This window comes from Gossypium hirsutum, chromosome D11, assembly GCF_007990345.1.
Source record: "Gossypium hirsutum isolate 1008001.06 chromosome D11, Gossypium_hirsutum_v2.1, whole genome shotgun sequence".
Lineage (NCBI taxonomy): Eukaryota > Viridiplantae > Streptophyta > Magnoliopsida > Malvales > Malvaceae > Gossypium > Gossypium hirsutum.
The window spans coordinates 18757557-18779313 of NC_053447.1; the positions used below are offsets into that span (position 1 = coordinate 18757557).

The 21757-nt window shown below is 31.0% G+C and overlaps 1 protein-coding gene and 1 pseudogene across 4 annotated transcripts; one reads left to right on the forward strand and one right to left on the reverse strand.

Moving 5' to 3' along the window:
* The first annotated feature begins 27 nt into the window (after window positions 1–27).
* LOC107916688 (chloroplastic group IIA intron splicing facilitator CRS1, chloroplastic) lies at window positions 28–6211 on the forward strand. 4 transcript variants are annotated; one of them, XR_001689562.2, is made up of 10 exons: window positions 28–831; window positions 1200–1647; window positions 1998–2128; window positions 3349–3699; window positions 3961–4117; window positions 4278–4570; window positions 4701–4760; window positions 5054–5184; window positions 5264–5581; window positions 5736–6211. XR_001689562.2 is itself a non-coding variant. In XM_016846026.2 (8 exons), exons 1-8 carry the CDS (start codon window positions 100–102, stop codon window positions 5093–5095), a joined length of 2214 nt encoding a protein of 737 aa, XP_016701515.2. In that variant the 5' UTR covers window positions 28–99; the 3' UTR covers window positions 5096–5185. The 4 variants fall into 4 exon arrangements, 1 of the variants encoding a protein (XP_016701515.2); XR_001689563.2 differs by having other exon boundaries at window positions 5264–5565; XR_001689561.2 differs by having other exon boundaries at window positions 5264–6211.
* Window positions 6212–7820: 1609 nt separating this feature from the next.
* On the reverse strand, window positions 7821–8910 carry LOC107917487 (PR5-like receptor kinase; annotated as a pseudogene).
* Window positions 8911–21757: the final 12847 nt, after the last annotated feature.

A 21757-nucleotide genomic window follows, 5' to 3' on the forward strand; every position in this document is an offset into this window, starting at 1 on the left:
TATTGAAATTCTAAAGATATAAAAAAACAGAACCAATGAACCAAAATACAGAGCTGTCCAAGTTCTGCTAACTTGTTATTGAATCACCATCCACCACTCATGTTCACCACTCTCTTAAAATCTCCCATTCCTTTCTCTTCTTCCTTCAACTCAACCCAAAACCCTTCCAAAACCCAGAAAGGAAATCACTCTTTCAACAAAAATTCCAAATTCTCAGTCTCAAAAACCCACAGGAATGGCCCCATTAAGATGCCTACACCTCCATGGATGAAGGGTCCTCTCCTTCTCCAACCCGATGAAGTGCTAAATGCTTCAAAACCCACTACTAAAAGGAGCTCAAACAACAATTCAAAGGCACCTGAAAATGCATTGTTTGGAAAGGAAAGCGGGGTGAGAGGGAAGAAAGTGATGAAAAAGATCATCAGAGACGTGGAAAAGCTACAAGGGAATGGAGTTTTAGACGATAACCAGATTGGGAAATTTGAAGAATTTGAGATCGGGAATTGGTTGGAGGAAATTGGAAGTGATGGGGAAGTGAAAAAATTTGATAGGAAAATGCCGTGGGTGAGAGAAGAAGAGAAAGTTGTGTTTAGGAGGATGAAAAAGGAGAAAGTTTTGACACAGGCTGAGATTATTCTTGATAACGATTTGCTTGAGAGACTGAGAAAAAAGGCTATGAGGATGAGGAAATGGGTTAAGGTGATGAAAGCTGGTGTAACTCAGGCTGTTGTTGATGAGATAAGGTTGGTTTGGAGGAACAATGAGCTTGTTATGCTTAAATTTGGTGTTCCTTTGTGTAGAAATATGGATAGAGCAAGTGAAATTGTTGAGGTTTGTTTTTCTGCTAATTTCCTTTTGCATTTTATATAAGAAGTTTCAAGGATGTTTATTGTTAATCATGTTTTTGTATTTTTATGAATAAATTTATGCAGACAAATGATTTCAGGGTAGAATTCGTTTAAGAACTCTCATATTTGGCCTTCTAATTATTAAACTATAGAATTCAATTTCATAATATTTGGAATGTGTGATGAAAGGTTCCATGCTATTCTGTTCGTATACAAATTATATTGTTTTTGATGTTGTTGTTAAAGATTATAAATATTCATTTAACATTATTGTTTGTTAGGTCTAGAACATCAACACATTCAGGATTTAACTTTGTCGAAATTTCTGACTGTTATATCGTTACATGACAGATGAAGACTGGGGGCTTGGTTGTATGGTGCAAGAAAGATGTTCTTGTTGTTTATAGAGGACAGAACCACTGGCTGACTTCAAATGGTCGAAGAGTATTCAATAACTTGGTCTCAGACAATAATACTACTATGTCTCAAGAAAAATCTAATGCAAGTACTTGGGGGAGAAGTTTGAATGGAGAAGACAGAGATGAGAATAACCAACCAGTAGTTGGATCACTGTATGAGAGGGAAACTGATAGATTATTGGATGGTTTAGGACCTCGCTTTATTGACTGGTGGATGCGAAAGCCATTACCAGTTGATGCTGACTTGCTTCCAGAAGTGGTTCCTGGCTTTAGGCCTCCAGCAAGACTTTCTCCTCCTAAAACTAGACCAAAATTGACAGATGAGGAGTTGACGAATTTGAGGAAGCTCGCTCATCCTTTACCTTTTCACTTTGCTCTTGGTACCACCTTACCTATTATAAACTTATCGGCTAGAACTTACACACACATTTGCATGGCATACGTGCAGTACTTTAGGCTTGTGGCATATGCATGTAGTATCCTTACCATTTTAAGTAACTAAGGGACAGGGAGGTAATCTATTCTAGTCTAACTGAAAAATGTGCTTGTTAATTATTGAGAAATTATTTCAAGGGTAAATCTGCATTCAACATTAGTATTAACATGAAGAATTTGATGTTCTAAATCTTGCATAACAAAACATATACTGGGGTATGCTTAGTCGCTTTGTGTTCCACTTGTGTTTGCAATTTTCAGAATTCTTGATACCGGTTTATTCTTCTTGCTGCAGGGAGGAATAGGAACCTTCAAGGCTTGGCTAATGCTATCTTGAAATTATGGGAAAAGAGTCTCATAGCAAAGATTGCTATAAAGTGGGGGGCACAAAATACTGACAATGAGCAAATGGCTAATGAGCTCAAGGTAAGCCTGTAATTCTTTTAAGTTGTTATGAACACATTGCGCTGAAATTTGCTCTGTTTATAACCATGGGCAGATCCTAGGTTTCTCGGACTTGGATGCGAGTGTCTGATACATGTGTGTCTGACATGGGCATGTTAAAAAATTTCCAAGTTTTTCTATTTATTTGGAGGGTTCTTGGAGAATCGTATCTTTATCCTCATGTTTGAATATGTACTAGGCATGGGTGTTAAACATGGGTACTTCAAAACAAATGAAGAGTCGGAGAAACATAGGGTAGTTCTGTTTTTATTTTGTCAAGAAGCATCATATATGACATATCTAAGTTGTATCAGGCTTGTATAAATGTCTAAACTAAGGGAACAGCATGAGACACCTCGTTGTTAGCATTACACTTAACTCGATTTAAGGAAAAAATTATCTTGAAGTATCCATGTTCTACGCATGTGTCCAACACATAGATATAAGGATATGACCTTCAAGGCCCTCCAAATACATGGAAAAACTTAATAATCAGACCATACCTGTGTTAGAATATAATCATCTGTCACTCCTACCTGGGGCAGGCAGGTACCTTTCCCCCTTTCAAAATTTCTAAGTATTCTAAATACTATTAAGTAAAAAAAGGAAAAATTATGTTTGCTCCCCTTAAATTTAAGTAATTTGAAATATTTTACATTATCATTTTAAAACAAAGTAAAATTATCTTTTTTTTTTGAAAAAATAATTGATTTCATTTGTAGAATTTGTTTGATATAACTAATTTGGTAACACTTTTATGTTAAATCCATTCATTATTATTAGCTTGATTCTCTCTATTAATCTTTTCAATCAATTAAATGAATACATTTTTACTAATAATTGTGTTAAGCCTTTTTTATTCTATAGTTAAAAAGGTAAAAAAATAAAGAAGTTAAATAATTATGGTATGTAATCCAAATTGAGTATTTAATTTATTTTTCTGTTTTCTAAATATTAATTTGGGTTGGGTCAAACTATTCGGAATTTGAAAAGACCTTGTTCGAAGTTGGTCCAGCTCCCAAATCAATATTTCCGGCTTCAACCTTGCTCATACTCTAGTCCGACTAACTTAGTTCAGAAGGATCACTGCGTAGCCTACCAAGCCTGGAATTCTGTATACGTTTTTCCGCATGACATGCATGCGCGTTTATGATTATCAACAACTGTATATTTACTATGACTAATAAGTCTTGACTCTGCAGGATCTCACGGGGGGAGTTTTGTTACTAAGGAATAAGTTCCTTATAATATTCTACCGGGGGAAGGACTTCCTTCCTCAAGGTGTTGCTAATTCTGTAATGGAGAGAGAAATGGCACTCAGGAGATGCCAACTTATTGAAGAAGATGCTCGAGTCAAAGTAGCTGAAACCTTTCAGGTTGCTAATGAACCTTTGGCGAAGACTAGCACTGTAGGAACTTTAGCAGAATTTCAGGATATTCAGACCAAATATGGAGTCCTGGAAAAAGAAAATAATGAACTCGAAATTCAAATAGAAGCTCAAAAGGAAAACTTAGAGAGGGAATTGAGAAACCAAGAACGCAAACTTGCAATTGTAAGATCCCTTTCCAATTATATTTCTGTTTTTAAACCCATGTTAGAATCGGGTGTTAGTCTGACGAAGGTATGTTCAAATTTTGGTAGATTTCCATGTATTTGGAGGGATTTCCCTTCAAATATCCCTTCGCAAAACCATTTGTTTAGCATTGGTGTTGGCCAACATCATATCGTTTCAAACGCATCATTTCCTGCGTATGATCATATTATATCCTTTGGACTGCCGTTTGTTGACACAATCTTAATTCTCTCTCTGCAGCTCAATGGAAAGATAGAGAAGTCAGCTACAAAGCTAGCAAAGTTGAATTCTTCATGGCAAACTGCTGAGCCAGATTTGGATCTCGAAACCATTACTGAAGAGGAGAGAGAATGCTTGCGGAAGATCGGACTGAAGCTAAGTAGTTGCTTATTGCTTGGTGAGGGAAAGACTGTGAAGCTCTCCTAGTTCCCAATCAATCCTTTATCTTGCAGATCCTTGGTTTTTCAAATTTTAGATAGCTTTTCTGCTGGTTTTCCTTCAGCATCCTTGGCTGGATCTAAATATCTCTGTTTTGTTTTTGTTTTAATATGGTTCAGGTAGGCGTGGGGTCTTTAATGGCGTCATAGAAGGAGTACATCAACACTGGAAGCACAGAGAAGTTGTCAAGGTAATCACAATGCAGAGAGCGTTCCTACGAGTTATCTATACTGCAAAAATGCTTGTAGCGGAGAGTGGTGGGATTTTGGTTTCAGTGGAGAAGCTAAAAGAAGGTCATGCCATAATCATCTACCGAGGAAAAAACTATCGACGCCCTTCGAAGCTAATGACTGATCATCTCCTAACTAAGAGGGAAGCATTACAAAGGTCTATTGAATTACAGAGAATCGGAGTAAGCTCTTTGTTTTTGCTTGCTAATCACAACTTTTCTGTTCTTACCCTTTTGTTGAAAATTTCCACTTTATTCTGTTGTATATTTCTAGGCTTAACCATGATTTCTTTTCGGTGTTCTTGGTTAACAGTCATTGAAGTTTTTTGCATATCAGCGACGACAGGCAATCTTAGATTTGAAACTCAAACTGGTAAGAAAATAATATTTGTTCCTTTCTTTTGGTATAAACTATAAAGGAGGCCGTAGAGTGGGGGTAAGGGAAGGGATAGAAATGTCACGATTTGAATCCAAACCTGCTTGATGCACCTGTAAATGATAACTGCATGAACCAACCTAGCTAAACTCTGGCTTCCAAACAAATTTTATTCTCACCAGTCATATGCCTATGTTTTCTTAAAATAGTTTGTGATACTCTCTAGACTCCATTAAAGCAAAGCTTATATATGTTTTCCTATTAGACTAACTGATTTATTGAAACTTTAGGCCAAGTTGGAGGAACAAGGAGTTGCTAGTCCACAAGGGTGATAAGCCACTGACTTATGTTCTATGGATCATGAGATCTCCTGGAAGTTCCCTCTTTAGTCAATCATCATATTATATGACTGTGGCTCATGGTATCTTGCAAACTGAAAATCTTGAAATCATGGAACTTTCTATTGCTAGGGTTTTGATTCAAGTTTACCATGTATACAGGCAAAAATAAGGAGTGAATTCTAGATGAGGCAGTTGCACGAGCCAAAAGAATGAGCGTCCCTTTGTGCATTGATGTCAGAACTGTATGGCAAGTTATCCAAGCTTTTGACTGCAATGTGGGGAAACTTAAATGAGATAGCTTATTACTTCTGCAAGTATGATTCAGACAGTTTAAGCTTGGGATGCTAGTTGCTACACATGAAAAACCGTGCTGAATGCTACTGTGATGATGACCTACAACATTATCCTGAATCCATGGCAGGAGTTCTTGAGCCCTGAATATCAGTCATGTATCCTTGAAGGTCACCCAACCAATAGGTTTTTCTTACTGGGTTAATGTCACCAAGTTATCCTTTGGTTCAACTATAACTGTTATGGACGAGCATGTGTAGATTTGCAGGTTTTGAATTGCATAGTTTGTGTTATAATGCCATGCTTGAGAGGACTGTATTCGGCCTTTTCTGATTTTCAGGTTCTCTAGCACATAAGCCCCCTTGATGGAAGCCACTAAGTCGTCATGACGGTATCATTTGCAGCAAACTATTTCAAAAGTTTTGAAACATGTCTAATTTGGGATGCCTTTAGTGCAAGAGTACAACGTCAACATTCAGTGGCATCAAATAGTGAGCAAGGAAAACAACAAAACACGGAGTTTAACAAACAATTGCAGGTACAGACCTCAAACATTTCGGCTATGGTCCTACTAGAAATGGGTGTATGAATTTGTTGATATGAAGAAAATTCCCATATTTATGATTTATTATTAGTCTTTGTTGCACATTCTTGCTCTGTATATTTCTAACCATAACTGGGAATAATACTCCAAGCCTTAGCAGTTAGTCGAAGTTTCAGTCTCTAGTTTTAGTTGGAGGCTAGATTTGGGAAGTCGCATACTCACACTCATATTGTATGTATATTTTCACATATTATAGTCATGCTCTTAAAGTATCCTATCATATTTTAATTATTTTTTGATATTATATTTGAGTGGTAACTCAAATTATCAAGTTTGGTCAATACACAATGCCGAGGACCCAAAACTTAGCCATTTTCTTCATCGCCGGCTCTTGGATTATGACTAAATTTTGATTATATCTTTTTAGTCAAGTTTAAGTTGCAATTTTTTCTGCTCAGCTCTTAAATTAGGAAATTTCCTCTGGAGTTATCAGGTCCACCACTGGGTTGTAACTCGATTTTTGAAAATTCTAGTTAATTTCATTTGCGTTGGCTCGAGTCAGCTCAAATTTAATATTTTAAAAAAGAATAAGACATTAAAAATACCTATGAATATATTTTTATAATATTATTTATTTATTAAAATAATAATTTGCTTTAGATGAACTTGTATTGTGAATGAAATTTTCTTATGATAACTGTTAACCCAAATATCATTTAAAAATTTATTATGTTCTAAGTTTTTAAAACTAAATTAATAATTAATTGGTCGGGTTACTATTTGATCAATTCAATTAAATAATTTATAAAAAAATATAAAAAAAATTAGTTCAATTGTTTCATGTTGACGAATTAATTAATTAGATTCAAACAATTATAATTTCCTCTCCTTTCATTAAAAATGTTTTTCATGTTTCCCTCCAATTAATCCTTTAATCTTTTTGAAAGTAATGCAAAAAAATCCTCTGAATTCAACATTATGTTATAAACCATCAAATCCAAGTTATAACTCATGACAGGGCATTGGCAATTAACCAAATTAAGTCAATTTTTTTAATCATAGGAAGATGATAAGCCAACAAAGTATATAATAAATGTTATCATGGTTGTTATGGTACACTTTGGAAATAACATTGTTGAGAGGGATAGTTATAAATCTCAAACATAGTTTATAAAACGGACATGAAGAATATAAAAAAGTACATAATAAATGTTTAAAGCTAAACTTAATGGATTGAATTAGGGGTGTTCAAATGGTTAACCAAACCGAACTAGTATTAATCGAATTAACCGTATTTTTTAATCCTTTAACTATTAACCGAAACCAAATTTTTTTAAAAAATTAACCGAATTGAAATATTTTGGTTGATTCAATCGATTAACCGAATTAACTTAAATTTATATATATTTTTTATTAAAACAAGTATAAAATATATCAAAAAATAAATTGATAGTGTTCATTTGACCAAATTATCCGAATTAAAACTACATATAATTTGCATTATTAATTATTAATTCAGTAAATTACCCGATTTCGAACCGAATTAACCAACAACCGAACTTCCAAAAAATCATTAATCGACCTCCGACCGAATTAGATCGGTTAACCAACCGATTAACCAAATTAGATCAGTTTGGTCTGTTAATTCAATTTTAATCGAAATTTGAACACCTCTAGATTGAACTATGTTGAACAAAATCAAAGATCGAATTAGTTGCACCTTTGAAAAAATATATATATATAAAAAAGCGATTTTTATTGGTCCAATATGAGTTCATGCAGTTGAATCGCTTTTTGACTGATTCAATGTTTATTCACTTTTCTATATCTATCAGACTAATCACTAGATTTTTATTCAACCAATCTAGTCTAAGTCTCTTTTTATTCCTTGATTTTAGGGGATCGTAAAGGAGAAGATATAAAAGGTTTAGGTGGAATTACCAATGATTGAAGGCTTCCGTGCAACATTTCTAGCACTTTAGTCATTGAAGGTTAATCAGATGGGTCACATTGAATGCACCAAAGGCTCACTATAATCAACTTCCTTGTTATTTCTTCTTCCTCTTCAACTATTACCCCTTTGAGATTCAAGTTTATAGATTGATCAAGATGCTCATAAATCCATGATGGAAAATACACTTCACTGGTTTGAGACACTCCAACATCAATATTTTTTCTTCCTCCCACCATTTCAAGGACCATCATTTCATAGCAGTAGACATCTGATTTATAAAAAACTCCGCCAAAGTTTCGACAAAACACTTTTGGAGCAATATATCCGATTGTTCCTCTTGCACAAGCCATGGAAATTATACTCTCTTTTCTTTCACATAATTTAGACAAACCGAAATCAGATATTTTAGGACAAAAGTTCTTGTCTAAAAGGATATTGTGGGGTTTTATGTCGAAGTGCAAGATCCTTGTGTTGCAACGTTGATGCAAGTATTCGAGCCCTCTAGCAATCCCAAGTGCAATGCCGTACAAAGTTTTCCACTCCAATTGACGACTTTGATTATTTGATCCTTGACTATAAATGAACTTGTCCAAAGATTCATGAGGCATGAATTCATAAATCAAAGTTCTCTTCGATTTCTCGAAACAAAAACCAAGTAAAGTCACTATATTAACGTGAGAAGTTCTACTAATAGTAGCTATTTCATTCATAAAATCTTCTCCATTTCCCTAAAATCATTTAGGAGTTTAACCGTGACGAAACGGTGTTCAGACATTTTTCCTCTATATACTTTCTTTGACCTAAATTATCAAGAAATTTATTTGTCATTTTCTTGATTTCTCTGTAAGAATATGGCTTTGGTGCAAATGTACCAAATATTTTCATAAATGCCTCAATTGTTGCTTTGTCTCCTTGGGAATGATTTGACAATAATTTTGTTTTGAACCTCAAGACAATGAAGCTTAGTGATACAATAGCAACAACGGTTGCACCAACCGTCAATCCTGTTATATACATGAATGAAGATTAATAGGGTAAATTAACTTCTCCACATCGATTAATTTCACAAAAACAAAACCTAATTTTGAAACTTAAATTGGATCTAACTAATCAATATAAAAAATCATATTCTTAATCAAATCTAAACATAAATTGAATTCTTTATATTCAAAATAATTTTTTTCTATTTCCAAACTTTTACAGAGTTATGTAGATTATTTCTTTCTTTTTCTTTTATTTCCGATGAATAAAATTAAGCAAATGATGAACGAGACTAAGTGATATGCCGAAGTTGTGGGATGTAAAAATACATCGGTAGAGGAACATTCCACCTTAAGGGGAAGCACCCGTGTAAGCGAGAATAGACAAAGTAGAAGCGAGAATATAAGCTTGAGTAACTCAAAGCTATAAGAAATTTCCACTGATACTTTAAACTTTTTTTATTTTATTTCAATTTTATCAATTATTTGCATATATTTTTGGTATTGATATTTTAAAGAGTGTTGAAAATGAAGCCACAAAGTGAGACATAAAGTTATTATATTTGTTAGTATCATAAATCCTGTTTCCAAATCATATCATACTTTAATCTTTCCTCAAAGTTATACAAAGAAATTCTCCGGATTCAACGTTATTTGTTCACCAATAATCACTCATCCTCTTTCCAATTCACTTTTAAATTATCCATAATATCAAATTTAATCCTTAATCTTTATATCTTTTATCAATTTGACTTTTATTTCTTTCTTTTAGCTAAATTTGATCCTAAACTTTAAAAAAATAAAATCAAATTTCATCATTAACCTTTTGAAAAAAAGCTGAAATAATGTTTTTTTAGTGAAAATATTAACTAAAATGTTAAATTTTTAAGCACAGCAGCTTGTATGACAGTTCACATGTACTTCATGCTAATTTTTTTTTTGAATTTTTACATTTTTAAATTTTATAATTTTTGAATTATTTGTTGGTGTGACATATAAGATAAATGGCGCTATGTCAGCATGATGTGTACATGGACTGTCATGCGAGTTGTCACGCCAACAACATTAAAAATGAATATTTTAGTTAGTGTTTTCGTTAAAAATTAAAACTCTTGACTGAGTTAGTATCACAAGTCAACTGGGCACCTACTTGGTTAGGAAAATTATAGAAATGTCCTTTCATTATTAAATTAAGTTATATTCTTTGAGGGTATTTTAATATTTTTACTTTAAAAAACAAACAAAAAAATTATGTATTTGGTAGGATTTGAACACATGCAAATTGTATTAGTAAAAATTTTAATTTACAACTCAACTAAAACTTTATTTTCTTTATTTTTTTATATTCTAATTTTATTATGTATACTTTATTGCCTCCATCAATTGTATATATATACACTTACTATTATTTAAACTCTGGACTGAATTGGTGTCATGGGCTAATCAGGCAGGCAAGCACCAACTCGATTAGAGAAATTACGAAAATGTCTTTTTGTATTTAAAATAAATAATATTATTTGAGGGTATTTTAATCGTTTTAATTTAAAAACAATAAAGATATACATATGGTGGGATTTGAACCCATGCCAATTATATTGGAAAAAAATTTAAAACTACCACTCAATAATACTTTATTTTAATTATTTATACATTTTAAATTTATTATGCAAACTTTATTACCTCTATCAGTTGTGTATATTGATAATGTTGTTGATTGAGATTTGAGATAGTATTACGAATTAACTCGACATCTACTTAGGATTGATGGCAACACTATGATAAATAATTGTATCCATTTAATATTCTTATAAATTTGATGTATTCATGTATTTTATTTTAATTTTGTTTACAATTTAAACACATATTTGTGTTTTAAATATATTATTTCCACACGTATAGATGTGCGATAGAGTTTCTAATATATATAATAAAAAGAATTCACCTAAATTTGACAAAAAAATATTATCCACATTTAAGGGAGAAGCTTGAGCGTCCGATGTGAATGGATTTACACTAAGGGAAAATCTATAAATTTTATAATTTTATACATAAATGTCAAGTTGATTCAATTTTCAAAAAGTACTAACACAATTATCAATATAAGTTAACATATTGCATACACAAATAATTATATTTATTTGAATATAAAAATAAATTGATGTATTCATTTATTTCAAATGTGTACAGTTGAATTAAAATTAAAGTTTCATTTATACACTTGAATTGTAATTAAAAATTTCATGTGTATAATCGTATCGAATCAAAGTTCAAATATCAAATTACACATTAAATAAAAAATAATGTATAATTTTATATTTATCCTATTTAAATAAAATTTAGTAATTGGGCTAGCTTAACCCATTTAAGGGTACATATAAGTTTTAAGTAAGAACACAATAGGAACCCAGAACTTTTTGATGAACCAAGGAAGCATATGGCAATGATTATAGCTACTGCCAATTCTGCTCATGGAGTATGAATGGGGTCAAATAAACAATTAATTGGAGAAAGTAAAATAATAGAGCAGTGGAAAACACCGAAATAATAACAACATGCATAGTTTGTTAGATAAATAATTAGATAAATTTTTATTTTAAAAAATTAAAACACCAAAATAGTCTCATAAAGATTTGTTATTTGTTTTTATTTGGTTTTTATGTATTATTTTTTGTTGAATTAATGTTACTTGATATAAATTTTTTTTTAAAGTGTTACAAGTACAATATAAATATATGTCTAAGTATGAAACTAAAGGTATTGCAAAAAGAAAGAAGAAGAGAGGCATGTTGTTGATGTTACAGAAATGCAGGGTGGAGTAAGTTTATGAAAGGATGTTCAAAGCGGGTATTGCAGTGAATTGCAATCAGAGAGATAGAATTTTGGAACTTTCATTGGTCTATGTTGAAACCATTTTATTAAAGTAAATGATAGTGATATTTCAAGTCTGGAAATATGTACAGGAAATTGGAAGAAGACAAAAAGTTGAAATGGAGAATTAGATGGAAACTGCAGGGAGATGATTGGAGTATGCTATAACATGGATCAGGTGTAAGCCAGACCTTTATGCTAAATATTTGAATTCAGGTTGGGCATTAGTGGAGTCTCATTCGAGTATCCCACTATCATGGGAACCAAGTTCATTTTTTATTGACTAAAAGAGCTTAATTCAACCTAATCAAGCAGTTCTTAAATCAAGTTAACAGGATGGAAGTAGACTTCTACAATTTCATCACAATTAATTGTTTTTGAACTTCTTGATTTCATGTCTGAATAAAACAAAGTCATATCAGATAACTTCTGATTATCATTCCTTAGCTAAATTTCTCCTAATTAAATCAAAATATGATAATATAATAACCAAGTCTCAACCAACTTAATTGCAATTCATAGTAGCATAACTATTAGATACATAGAATCCGAGATTAATTGTAACATGAGGTACACGTGACATGTCATATGCTATTGTCTGATTATTCCATCAACCATACTAATTTTTAATTGTACAAATAAATAAAATTTTTAATAGGAAGGACCAATTACTTTTTAATCTAATTTACAGGGACTAGTTTGTCCATTTTTTGAATAAGAGAAACAAAATACAACCCAACTCTTAATATAGGTAGCTCCATAATACTTTTACCCTCTATTAAATATCCAAACATGAGACATTTAATGAACACAAAGTTAATATTAATAAACACATATATATTTAAAATTTTGACACGTTTAATCATTTATGTTACATTTATGTTTACACAATTAACATTTAAGATATATTTAAAAAAATATTAAAAAAAGTTATGCGATCACTATAAATAACTTGTTAGATTTACGTATGATTGATTCAACATGAACAAATTATTCAAGTTAACAAATGTTTGTAACATCTTAAGTGGGCCGTGGAGGAAGTTCCAATGATTGAAGGTTACCTTACAACATTTCTAATACTTTAGTCATTGATGACCTTTCTAATGGATTGGTTTGAATGCGCCAAAGGTTCATTGCAATCAAATTTTTTGATACTTCTTCTTTTTCTTCTTCTGTTATTTCTTCATTAATATTCAAGTTCATAGACTGACCAAGATGATTATAAATTCATGACGGGAAATATATTTCATTGGTTCGGGACGCTTAAACATTAATATTTTTTTCTAGCTCCAACCATTTCAAGTACTATCATTCTGTAGCTATAGACATTGAATTATGAGAAACTCCTCCAGGATTTCGAAAAAACACTTTTGGAGCAATATATGTAGCAGTTCTTCTAGCACCTATCCTTGATACAATACTCTTATTCCTTTTGCATAATTTAGACAAGCCAAAATCGAAGATCTTTGGGCAAAAAATCTAATTTAAAAGGATATTGTGAGGCTTTATGTCAAAGTGCGAGATCCTAGTGTTACAAACATTGATGCAAGTACTAGAGTCCTCTAATGATGTCGAGTTATCCATTCCAATTGACGATTTTGATTATCCGATCCATGACTATAAATAAACCTTTCCAATAATCCTTTCGGCATGAATTCATAAATCAAAACTCTTTTTGATCTTTCAAAGCAAAAACCAAATAAAGTTACTATATTAATATGGGAAATTCTGCTAATGCTAGCTACTTCATTCATAAAATCCTCTCCATTTCCCTTGGTTTCATTTAGGAATTTAACTGCCACAAAAGTACCTTCGGGTAATTTTCTTTTATATACGCTTCTGAAATCTCCTTGACCTAATTAATCATTGAATTTACTTGTAATTTTCTTGATTTCTTTGTAAGAGTATCGCCTTGAAGCAAAATGATGAAACTTTTGTTGAATGACTCAATCCTAGCATGGTCATTCATATTTTTTGATGGAGAGATAATGATTTTTCGTTAAACCCTAGGACAATGAAGCATATAGTAGAAACCAATACAAATCCAGTTTATGAATTATTAATCAATTTTTGCTAACTCGATAGGAAAGATTCAATTAAAATAAAAACATTAGAAAGCAGCGAATAAAATTAAAGAAAAAAGTTTGGTTAAAAGTATGATTGTTAATTTAAAAGAAAAGCATTACAAGTTATACAAAGAGTGTATATATTTATTTAAAATTAATTTAATTAATTTAATTATGTATTTTGTGTGTGATTAGAAGATATATAGTTAAATCAAACCACCTTATTATCCAAACAATTGCTTCATACCTATTAATGTAAGCTTCAACTTGATTTGTACCTACCTATAACAAACAATATATTTCTCATTTAATTATTAACTATCATTAATTAACATTATAACAATAAGTTAATATGGCACATTATATTGTTATTTTAGACAAAACTTTGCATCAATTTGAACAACTAGTCCCTACACATTTTCTTTTAGAGAGAATTTAATTTTTTTTTAATTTTATTTTTTCAAATAAAATAGTATAGAAATTTAACTGTATAATTTGACTTAAAATTTTCATCTGAAATGATGATATAATATGCCATGTCAGTTACCATTACACCATCAACAGTAATTAACAACTTAGTAATCCAAATGTAAGATATTGATAACATTAGTGACCATATTATAACTTTTTAAAATTTAGTGACCAAAATGTATTTTAAACTATATATAGTGACTCAATTTATAATTTTGACTTTTAGTGAAAAAAATTGAGCTATTATTCTCTAAAATTTATTATAGGTAAATTTTCAAAATATATATTATAATTTTTTTTCAATGAAATAGTTTTTTTTGAAGTAAAATAAAATCAACAACAAAAAACTCTAGCCAAAGGTAAAATCTCCATTTGATTCATAGATTCGATTATCGACCCAATGATGATTTCAATGCCTTTGATAAATTAGTTCTAGTAATTGACTCAGCATCGGGCAACCAATCTCTCATTACCTGTTCGGTAACAAAGAGGTTGCTTGTTTGAAATTACTTCCTTAATGGATAAATAACCTTGTAACTCAACACTCAAGATTTAACTTACTGGCAACATTAAGAATGAGAGATTTAATTTTAACCATCAAACTCACCTCAACAATGTTTATTTAAGCTAGATCATACATCCACACCACATAAACGTAAATTACAACATAAACAAGTTATGCAGTTTGTCGCTAGCATTAGAATGGATTAAACAATTATAGATTTAATTATTTTAATTGATAAGGCAACCATACTAAACTATCAAACACCGACTGAGTATTCAACCTAAGCAGGTGTAATTAAAATAGAAGATACATGAATACCAAAGAACAAAGAATATTTAAAGTGCAAATAAATCTCACAAATTATTAAATCAAACTTCGACAAAACTTTTGACTAGAAAAGAGGGTTTAAAAATCCATAAAATAAAGAACAAAATGAAACTAAAAATAACTAAGTTTCAATCCCTCGAGCCTTAACTTAATAATATCTATTTATAGGACAAAAATAATATATTGGAGAAAATACAAGAGTGTGATTAATTAAATAAAAAAAAATTTGAAAACATTTTGACTTGGTTTTATTTGCACTTGATATATTTTCCATCTCTTTTTAATTTTTAGTAGTGTTATTTGCTACATTTATGAGTAGTTTTAATTTGGGTGTTCAATATTGAAACTAGAATTATGTAAAATATTATCCAATTTCCTACAATTATGTTATATTTTAATTATTTTTATGCTCATTGTCTGCTTTGTTGTTTTCCTCGTTACCTGCCCTTGGAATATGACTAGATTTTGACAGGCAGTTTATTAGTCAATATCAAGACCTTGAGAATTTTGACGGTGCAGTCATCTATCATAAATCAACTTATCTAAACCAAAATTTTCTCTAACTTTTTAGAGAAAAGTTAAATAGACTCATGAGAAATTTTACTAATATTAATTACGGAATTAGTAATATTTTTCATTTAATTGTTGTAATTTCTTGTTAAATGAGATGACATACATATCCAGTAAATTGTTTCATACCAATGAATACTAAATTTTGCTTCCATTTGGATTTGGAGTGTGTAAATGCAACACTTGACTATGTCATTATTATTGACGAAAAAGGACATCTATGTAATATTGCAAATTCTTTTGACGTAGTAATTAAAATTATCAAGTTTGGTCAATACACATGCGGAGGACCCAAAACTTTGCCATTTTCTTCATTGCCGGCTCTTGATTTTGATTATCTTTTCAGTCAAGTTTTAGTTGCAATTTTTCTGCAAAGCTCTTTAATTAGGAAATTTCCTCTGGTGCCACCACCTTTAGTCAAGTTCTCTACCATTGGGTTCTAACTCTATTTTTTAAAATTCTATTTAAATTCATTTGTGTTGGCTCAAGTGAGCGTTTTAAAAAAATGATAAGATATTAAAAATATTTATCTATAATCATATTTTTGTAATTAAATTTAAATAAAATATTATTTATTTACTAAAATAATAATTTGTTTTAGATTAACTTGTATTGTGGATGAAGTTGTCTTATGATCCAAGTGAATTAAGGTCATTAGGCTAATCTGTTAACCCAATCCTTAAGTGAGATGAATCGCTTATTTAATTAATTCGATTAAATAAATTATTAAAAAATTATAAAAATTTAAAAAAATTGATTCAATTGATCGATGCTAACTCGTAAGTCAATCAATTTGATGCCTCTCTCTAGATAGATATTTCGATCAGTTCCTAATACGATTTGTTTGATTAACTGATCCATTTGAAACCATTATAATATCCAATCTTTTCTTTAAAAATGTTTTCTTTTCATATTTCCCTCCAATTTATCCTTTAATCTTTTTTTTTTGAAAATAATGCAAAAAAAATCCTCTGAATTCAACATTCTGTTACAAACCATCAAATTCGAATTATAACTCATGACAATACATTATGTAAAAGTTCCGAATAAACTAAGGGAAATCAACCAAATTAAGTCAATTTTATTTAATCATACGAAAATGATAAAGACAATATCAATAAGTGATGGTGTAATGGTAAAACACATTACATTTTAAGAGAAGACTGTTGGAACATTTTTAAAATATATAGTGTTCCAGTAGTTGCAAATGAAAAATTATAAGTAACCAAAAGTTATATCACTTGGTTTTTAATAAATAGTTATAATTATTCAAGTAAATATCTATTAAATAATTATGTTTATTGCTAAAGATTGACTATCTATTTGGGTAATTATGTCCATATGAAGAGACATGAGACCTCCTATAAATAGGAGCGAAATTTCTTTTGCATAACACACCCAAAACATAGAAAACAAAGTTTCTTCCTATTCTCCAACCATTGTTTTTATTTCTAGATTATTCTATAAAGAATTACTGTAGAAATTCTTTACAAACATTAATATCCTCGCTATGCTTTACTTAGTGGACTGTTTCCGTCAGTGCAAAACGTAGATAGTCATTGGGCTTTATTGCATCATTGATGTTTATTTGTTAGTATGTGTTTTGCATACCATAATATAGGTGGGTGATAGAACCTTAAAGAAAGTGACACTGATACACATCTTAAAACTTTTGTTAATTTCTCATATGTTTATTTTTATCCCTCCGTACCAACAGAGACACATGTTCAAACCTTGAAGGCAACATTGTTGGAAGGGATAGTTATAATTCCCAAAAATAGTTCATAAAATAGACATGAAGAATACAAATATATATAATAAATGTTAAAAGTTGAACTTAATGGATTGAACTATGTTTAACTGAATCAAGTATCAAGTTGGTCACACCTTTGAAAAGAAAATATAAAAAAAATATTTTTATTGGTCCAATATAGGTTTTAGCAGTTGAATCGCTTTTTGATCGATTCAATGATTAGTCACTGTTAAGTATGACTCCTATTTTTAGTCAAATTTGAGAAATAATCTTTTAGTTAAACTTTGTTTATTTGTTTCAGTCAAACACTGATTAGTTTAGATTATTTTATTATTATTTGACATATGAATTTAGCTTATAAATAGGCTCTTTTACAACCTTAGTAAACACACCCATTAGATTAGAACTCATAACACATTCAGAGAATTTTGTGTTTATGTTTTGAGGGTTCTTTGTTTTCGGGTTTTCGGGGTTTAGTTGTTATCTCCATCTTTTATACTCTTTGTTCTTTTGCCATTATAGTAAAATTATCTTTGCCCGTGGTTTTTTATCCTCTTTGGAGGGGTTTTTCCACGTTAAATTTGTGTGTCCATCTTCTCAATTTCTTCTACTATTTTTACTTGTTCGTTGCTTAATCGGGACGATCCTAACAAGTGGTATAAGAGCTAGTTTAATTTTCATAGATTAGCCCATTCAGATATGTCAACAACAAGGTTTGAAATTGAGAAGTTCGATGGTGAGACAAATTTCAATCTGTGGCAAGTTTGAATGATGGCAATTCTAGTTCAATCCGGTTTGAAAAAGGTTGTTACTGGGAAAAAGCCTGTTACTGCAATCCAGTTGTGCCTCGCGAATACGGTATTGCAGGAGGTATTGATGGAGAAGACCTCATCCGCCTTGTGGAAAAGGTTAGAAACTCTTTATGCAACTAAGTCTTTGGCTAACCGTTTAGTGTTGAAACAACATCTATTTACGTTTCGCATGAACGAAGGTGAGCTTCTTAGAGATCACATCAGTCAATTCATTACTCTTTTAAATGATTTAAAGAACGTTGAGGTTCATATTGATGATGAAGATCAAGCTATGCTATTATTATGCTCTTTACCCCCTTCATACAAGTCTTTCAGGGAGACCCTGATTTATGGCAGAGACAAAATCTCGTTCGAAGATGTGAAGGGTCATTTGTTGAGTAGAGACAAACTCGACAATGAGCTTCATTTGGATAACAAGGCAGATAGGCAAGCTTCCGTTTTAGTAGAATCAAAGAAATGAGACAAAAGGTGTCGCTATTGTAAAAAGTTAGGTCACGTCAAAGCAGATTGTTATAAACTGCGAAATAAAAGAGCTGCTGAGAGTAATGAGAAAGATGTAGCTGGTGCTAATTTGGCCGATGAAACCGGTGATGATTTCTTGTTAGTGTCAACGAGTGATAACTCCAAGCTCACGTCCAAGTGGATCCTAGGTTCGGGATGTTCTTTCCACATGTGTCCCAATAGAAAATGGTTCTCTACATACAGTTCGGTTGAAGGTGGTGTAACAGTCTGATTTTGACCCTAATCGGAATAGTGGTTTCGGGACCACAAATCCGAGTCTTAAAAATATTTTAATATTATTTTCTGTGTTTATTATTTTTGAATTTACTTATGTGAAAATTTCATGATTTAATTTTGTCGTTTGAGTGTCCGACTAAAGAAAATAACTTAATCGCGTAAAATAAAAAAATTAGGGGTCAAATCTAAAAGCACCCAATTGTTGTTGTCTTTCAAAAATGGGGGTTTTAAATGACAATTAAGCCATTTAGATTATAGTGGGTGGCAATGGTCAACATTGCCCTTATATTATATGTTTTATAATTTATTTATTTATTTAAGGTTAAATTTGTAAACTAAAATTTATGCTAATATATGTTATAATAAAACATAAAAAAGGGTCATTTTTCATCTTTCTTGGCCGAATATAGCAAAGAAAGAAGTCATCCATGCTTGTTAAGGTTTCAGCACAAAACTAGCTTGATTAAAGGTATGTTTTACTTCAGTTTTTGATAATTTTTACGTTTTTGAGATCGTTGCTTCGTGTTCTTCAAAACCCATGTCTTAATTTTGTGAATTGTGGATGATTTTGAAATGTGCCATTGATGAATGCTTGAGCTTTATGATGTTAGTAGGTGAAATATGAAATATATTTGTTAGATTAACATGATTTGTTTTTGAATTTTTGGTGAAATTGAGTAATTAGGGTAAAATTGTGAAAATAAATTTTTGAAGGACTATAATATGAAATAAATGAAATGCATGAGCTTGTATAGACAATAGGAATATTCGGCCCTTAAGGAGTGTAGTCAAAATTTGTGTATTTTGTGTTTGAGCAAAAAGGATTAAATTGTAAAAAGTGTGAAATGTTAGGGACAAAATTGTAATTTTCCCATTCATGTGTTTTTAGGCTAAATTGAATAGAATGGTGTTTAAATAAACTTAATTTGAATATGTTTAGATTAAGAATTAAAGAAATCGAATTTGGATCGGGGAAAGACAAAAGTGGTCGAGTAGCCGATTTAGCAGTCGACAACATCCGAGGTAAGTCTATAAGCATATAAATGTCATTAAATTTGATAATATATATGTTACATGTTGGGTGGAATTTTTGTGAATATATTTGTGTATGGCCGAATGTATATTGAGCAAATGAGCTATATTCGAGTTTGATTCGATCGAGATACATTGTCCGAAAGTCCCGTACGAACCTTAGGAATAAATAGGATACATATGTCATGACATAGGATTTCCGATATGTGTTATCGTGTAAGACCACGTCTGGGACGTTGGCATCGACTTGTGTTTACGTGTAAGACCCTGTCTGGGACAGTGGCATCGATATGTGATTACATGTAAGACCACGTCTGGGACGTTGGCATTGTACGAGTTTTCGACTATCCGTGTATCCTTTTTAATTCCGAGTGGTTCAACGGGCAATGTTAAGTGATGACCGAATGTGAAGTCGAATTAATAATGTTCAGGTATGTATTTATATCATGCTATGAAATTTAAGGTAAGTTGTATATTGAATTGATGATTCAAAGTTGATTGATATATGAATAATGTGTGAGCATGTTCATATTTATAAGTGATTTGGTGGTATAGGGAAATCGGCCTATTATCATATTTTTTAATTATAAAATGCTAAGTATACAAGAATTTGAGTATTTGTGCCTTGAGTTTTTATAAAGTTCAATGTTTACTTATATTTGATTTGGTTGGCTTAGTAAAGTAGTTTGATATTAACGTAAAAATGAAAATGAATAAGGTTTGCTTATGACTTACTAAGCTTAAATAGCTTACTGTGTGTATATTGCTTTTCAATTTTTTTTTAGATTTTGGAGGTTGGTTATGAGCTCGGGGACCGTCAACAAAGTCTATCACACTATCGACATTTTTTGGGTACTTTGATAAATTTTTAAACTCGATATTATGGCATGTATAGGCTTGCTTATGTTTTTGGTTAGTTTTGGAACATGTATATAAATGGCCATGTGAAAATGGCTCATCTTATTTTGATCGAGTTTGGCGTTTATGCATATGGTTTTAATGGTCATGAAAATGAGGTTTACAATTTTGCGTATTGAATTATGGTATAAGTTTGTGATATGATAATAAATGTGATATATATATATAGTTTGGACATGTTAAATTTGATTAAGTGATTAGTATATGTATAATAGTTATGCATTGGATGATGGATTGATTTGATTATGAGTTGAACCAATTTGTTACATAATGCTGTCCAATTTTGATGCATAAATGCTGCCCAATTTGTTACATAATGTTGTCCAATTTTGATGCTTAAATGCTGCCCAATTTGTTACATAATGCTGTCCAATTTTGATGCATAAAAGCTGCCCAATTTGTTACATAATGCTGTCCAATTTTGATGCTTAAATGCTGCCCAATTTATTACATATATGCTGTCCAATTTTGATGCATAAAAGCTGCCCAATTTGTTACATAATGCTGTCCAATTTTGATGCTTAAATGCTGCCCAATTTGTTACATATATGCTGTCCAATTTTAATGCTTAAATGCTGCCCAAACTGTTTTATATATGCTGACCAAATTCATGAATAAAAGCTGTCCAAATAGGGTAGATTACCTATGTTGTAATATTTAGTATTGTTAGTAAATTGAAATGAAATAAATGTTGGATATATGCTTGAGTTATGATATTAAGATTTGATTTGGTAAATGATAAATATATAGTTGGATTTTTGAAATATGATTAGTATATGAAATTTGATTAATGCATGTTTGATTTTAGATTTGTATAGTAGGCT

Excerpts from the sequence above, each read along its gene's own strand:
- LOC107916688 (XM_016846026.2), top strand. The coding sequence starts at position 100 with ATGTTCACCACTCTCTTAAAATCTCCCATTCCTTTCTCTTCTTCCTTC. Across the intron at positions 832-1,199 it reads GAGCAAGTGAAATTGTTGAG|ATGAAGACTGGGGGCTTGGT; the intron begins GTTTGTTTTTCT and ends GTTACATGACAG. Across the intron at positions 4,118-4,277 it reads AAGTAGTTGCTTATTGCTTG|GTAGGCGTGGGGTCTTTAAT; the intron begins GTGAGGGAAAGA and ends AATATGGTTCAG.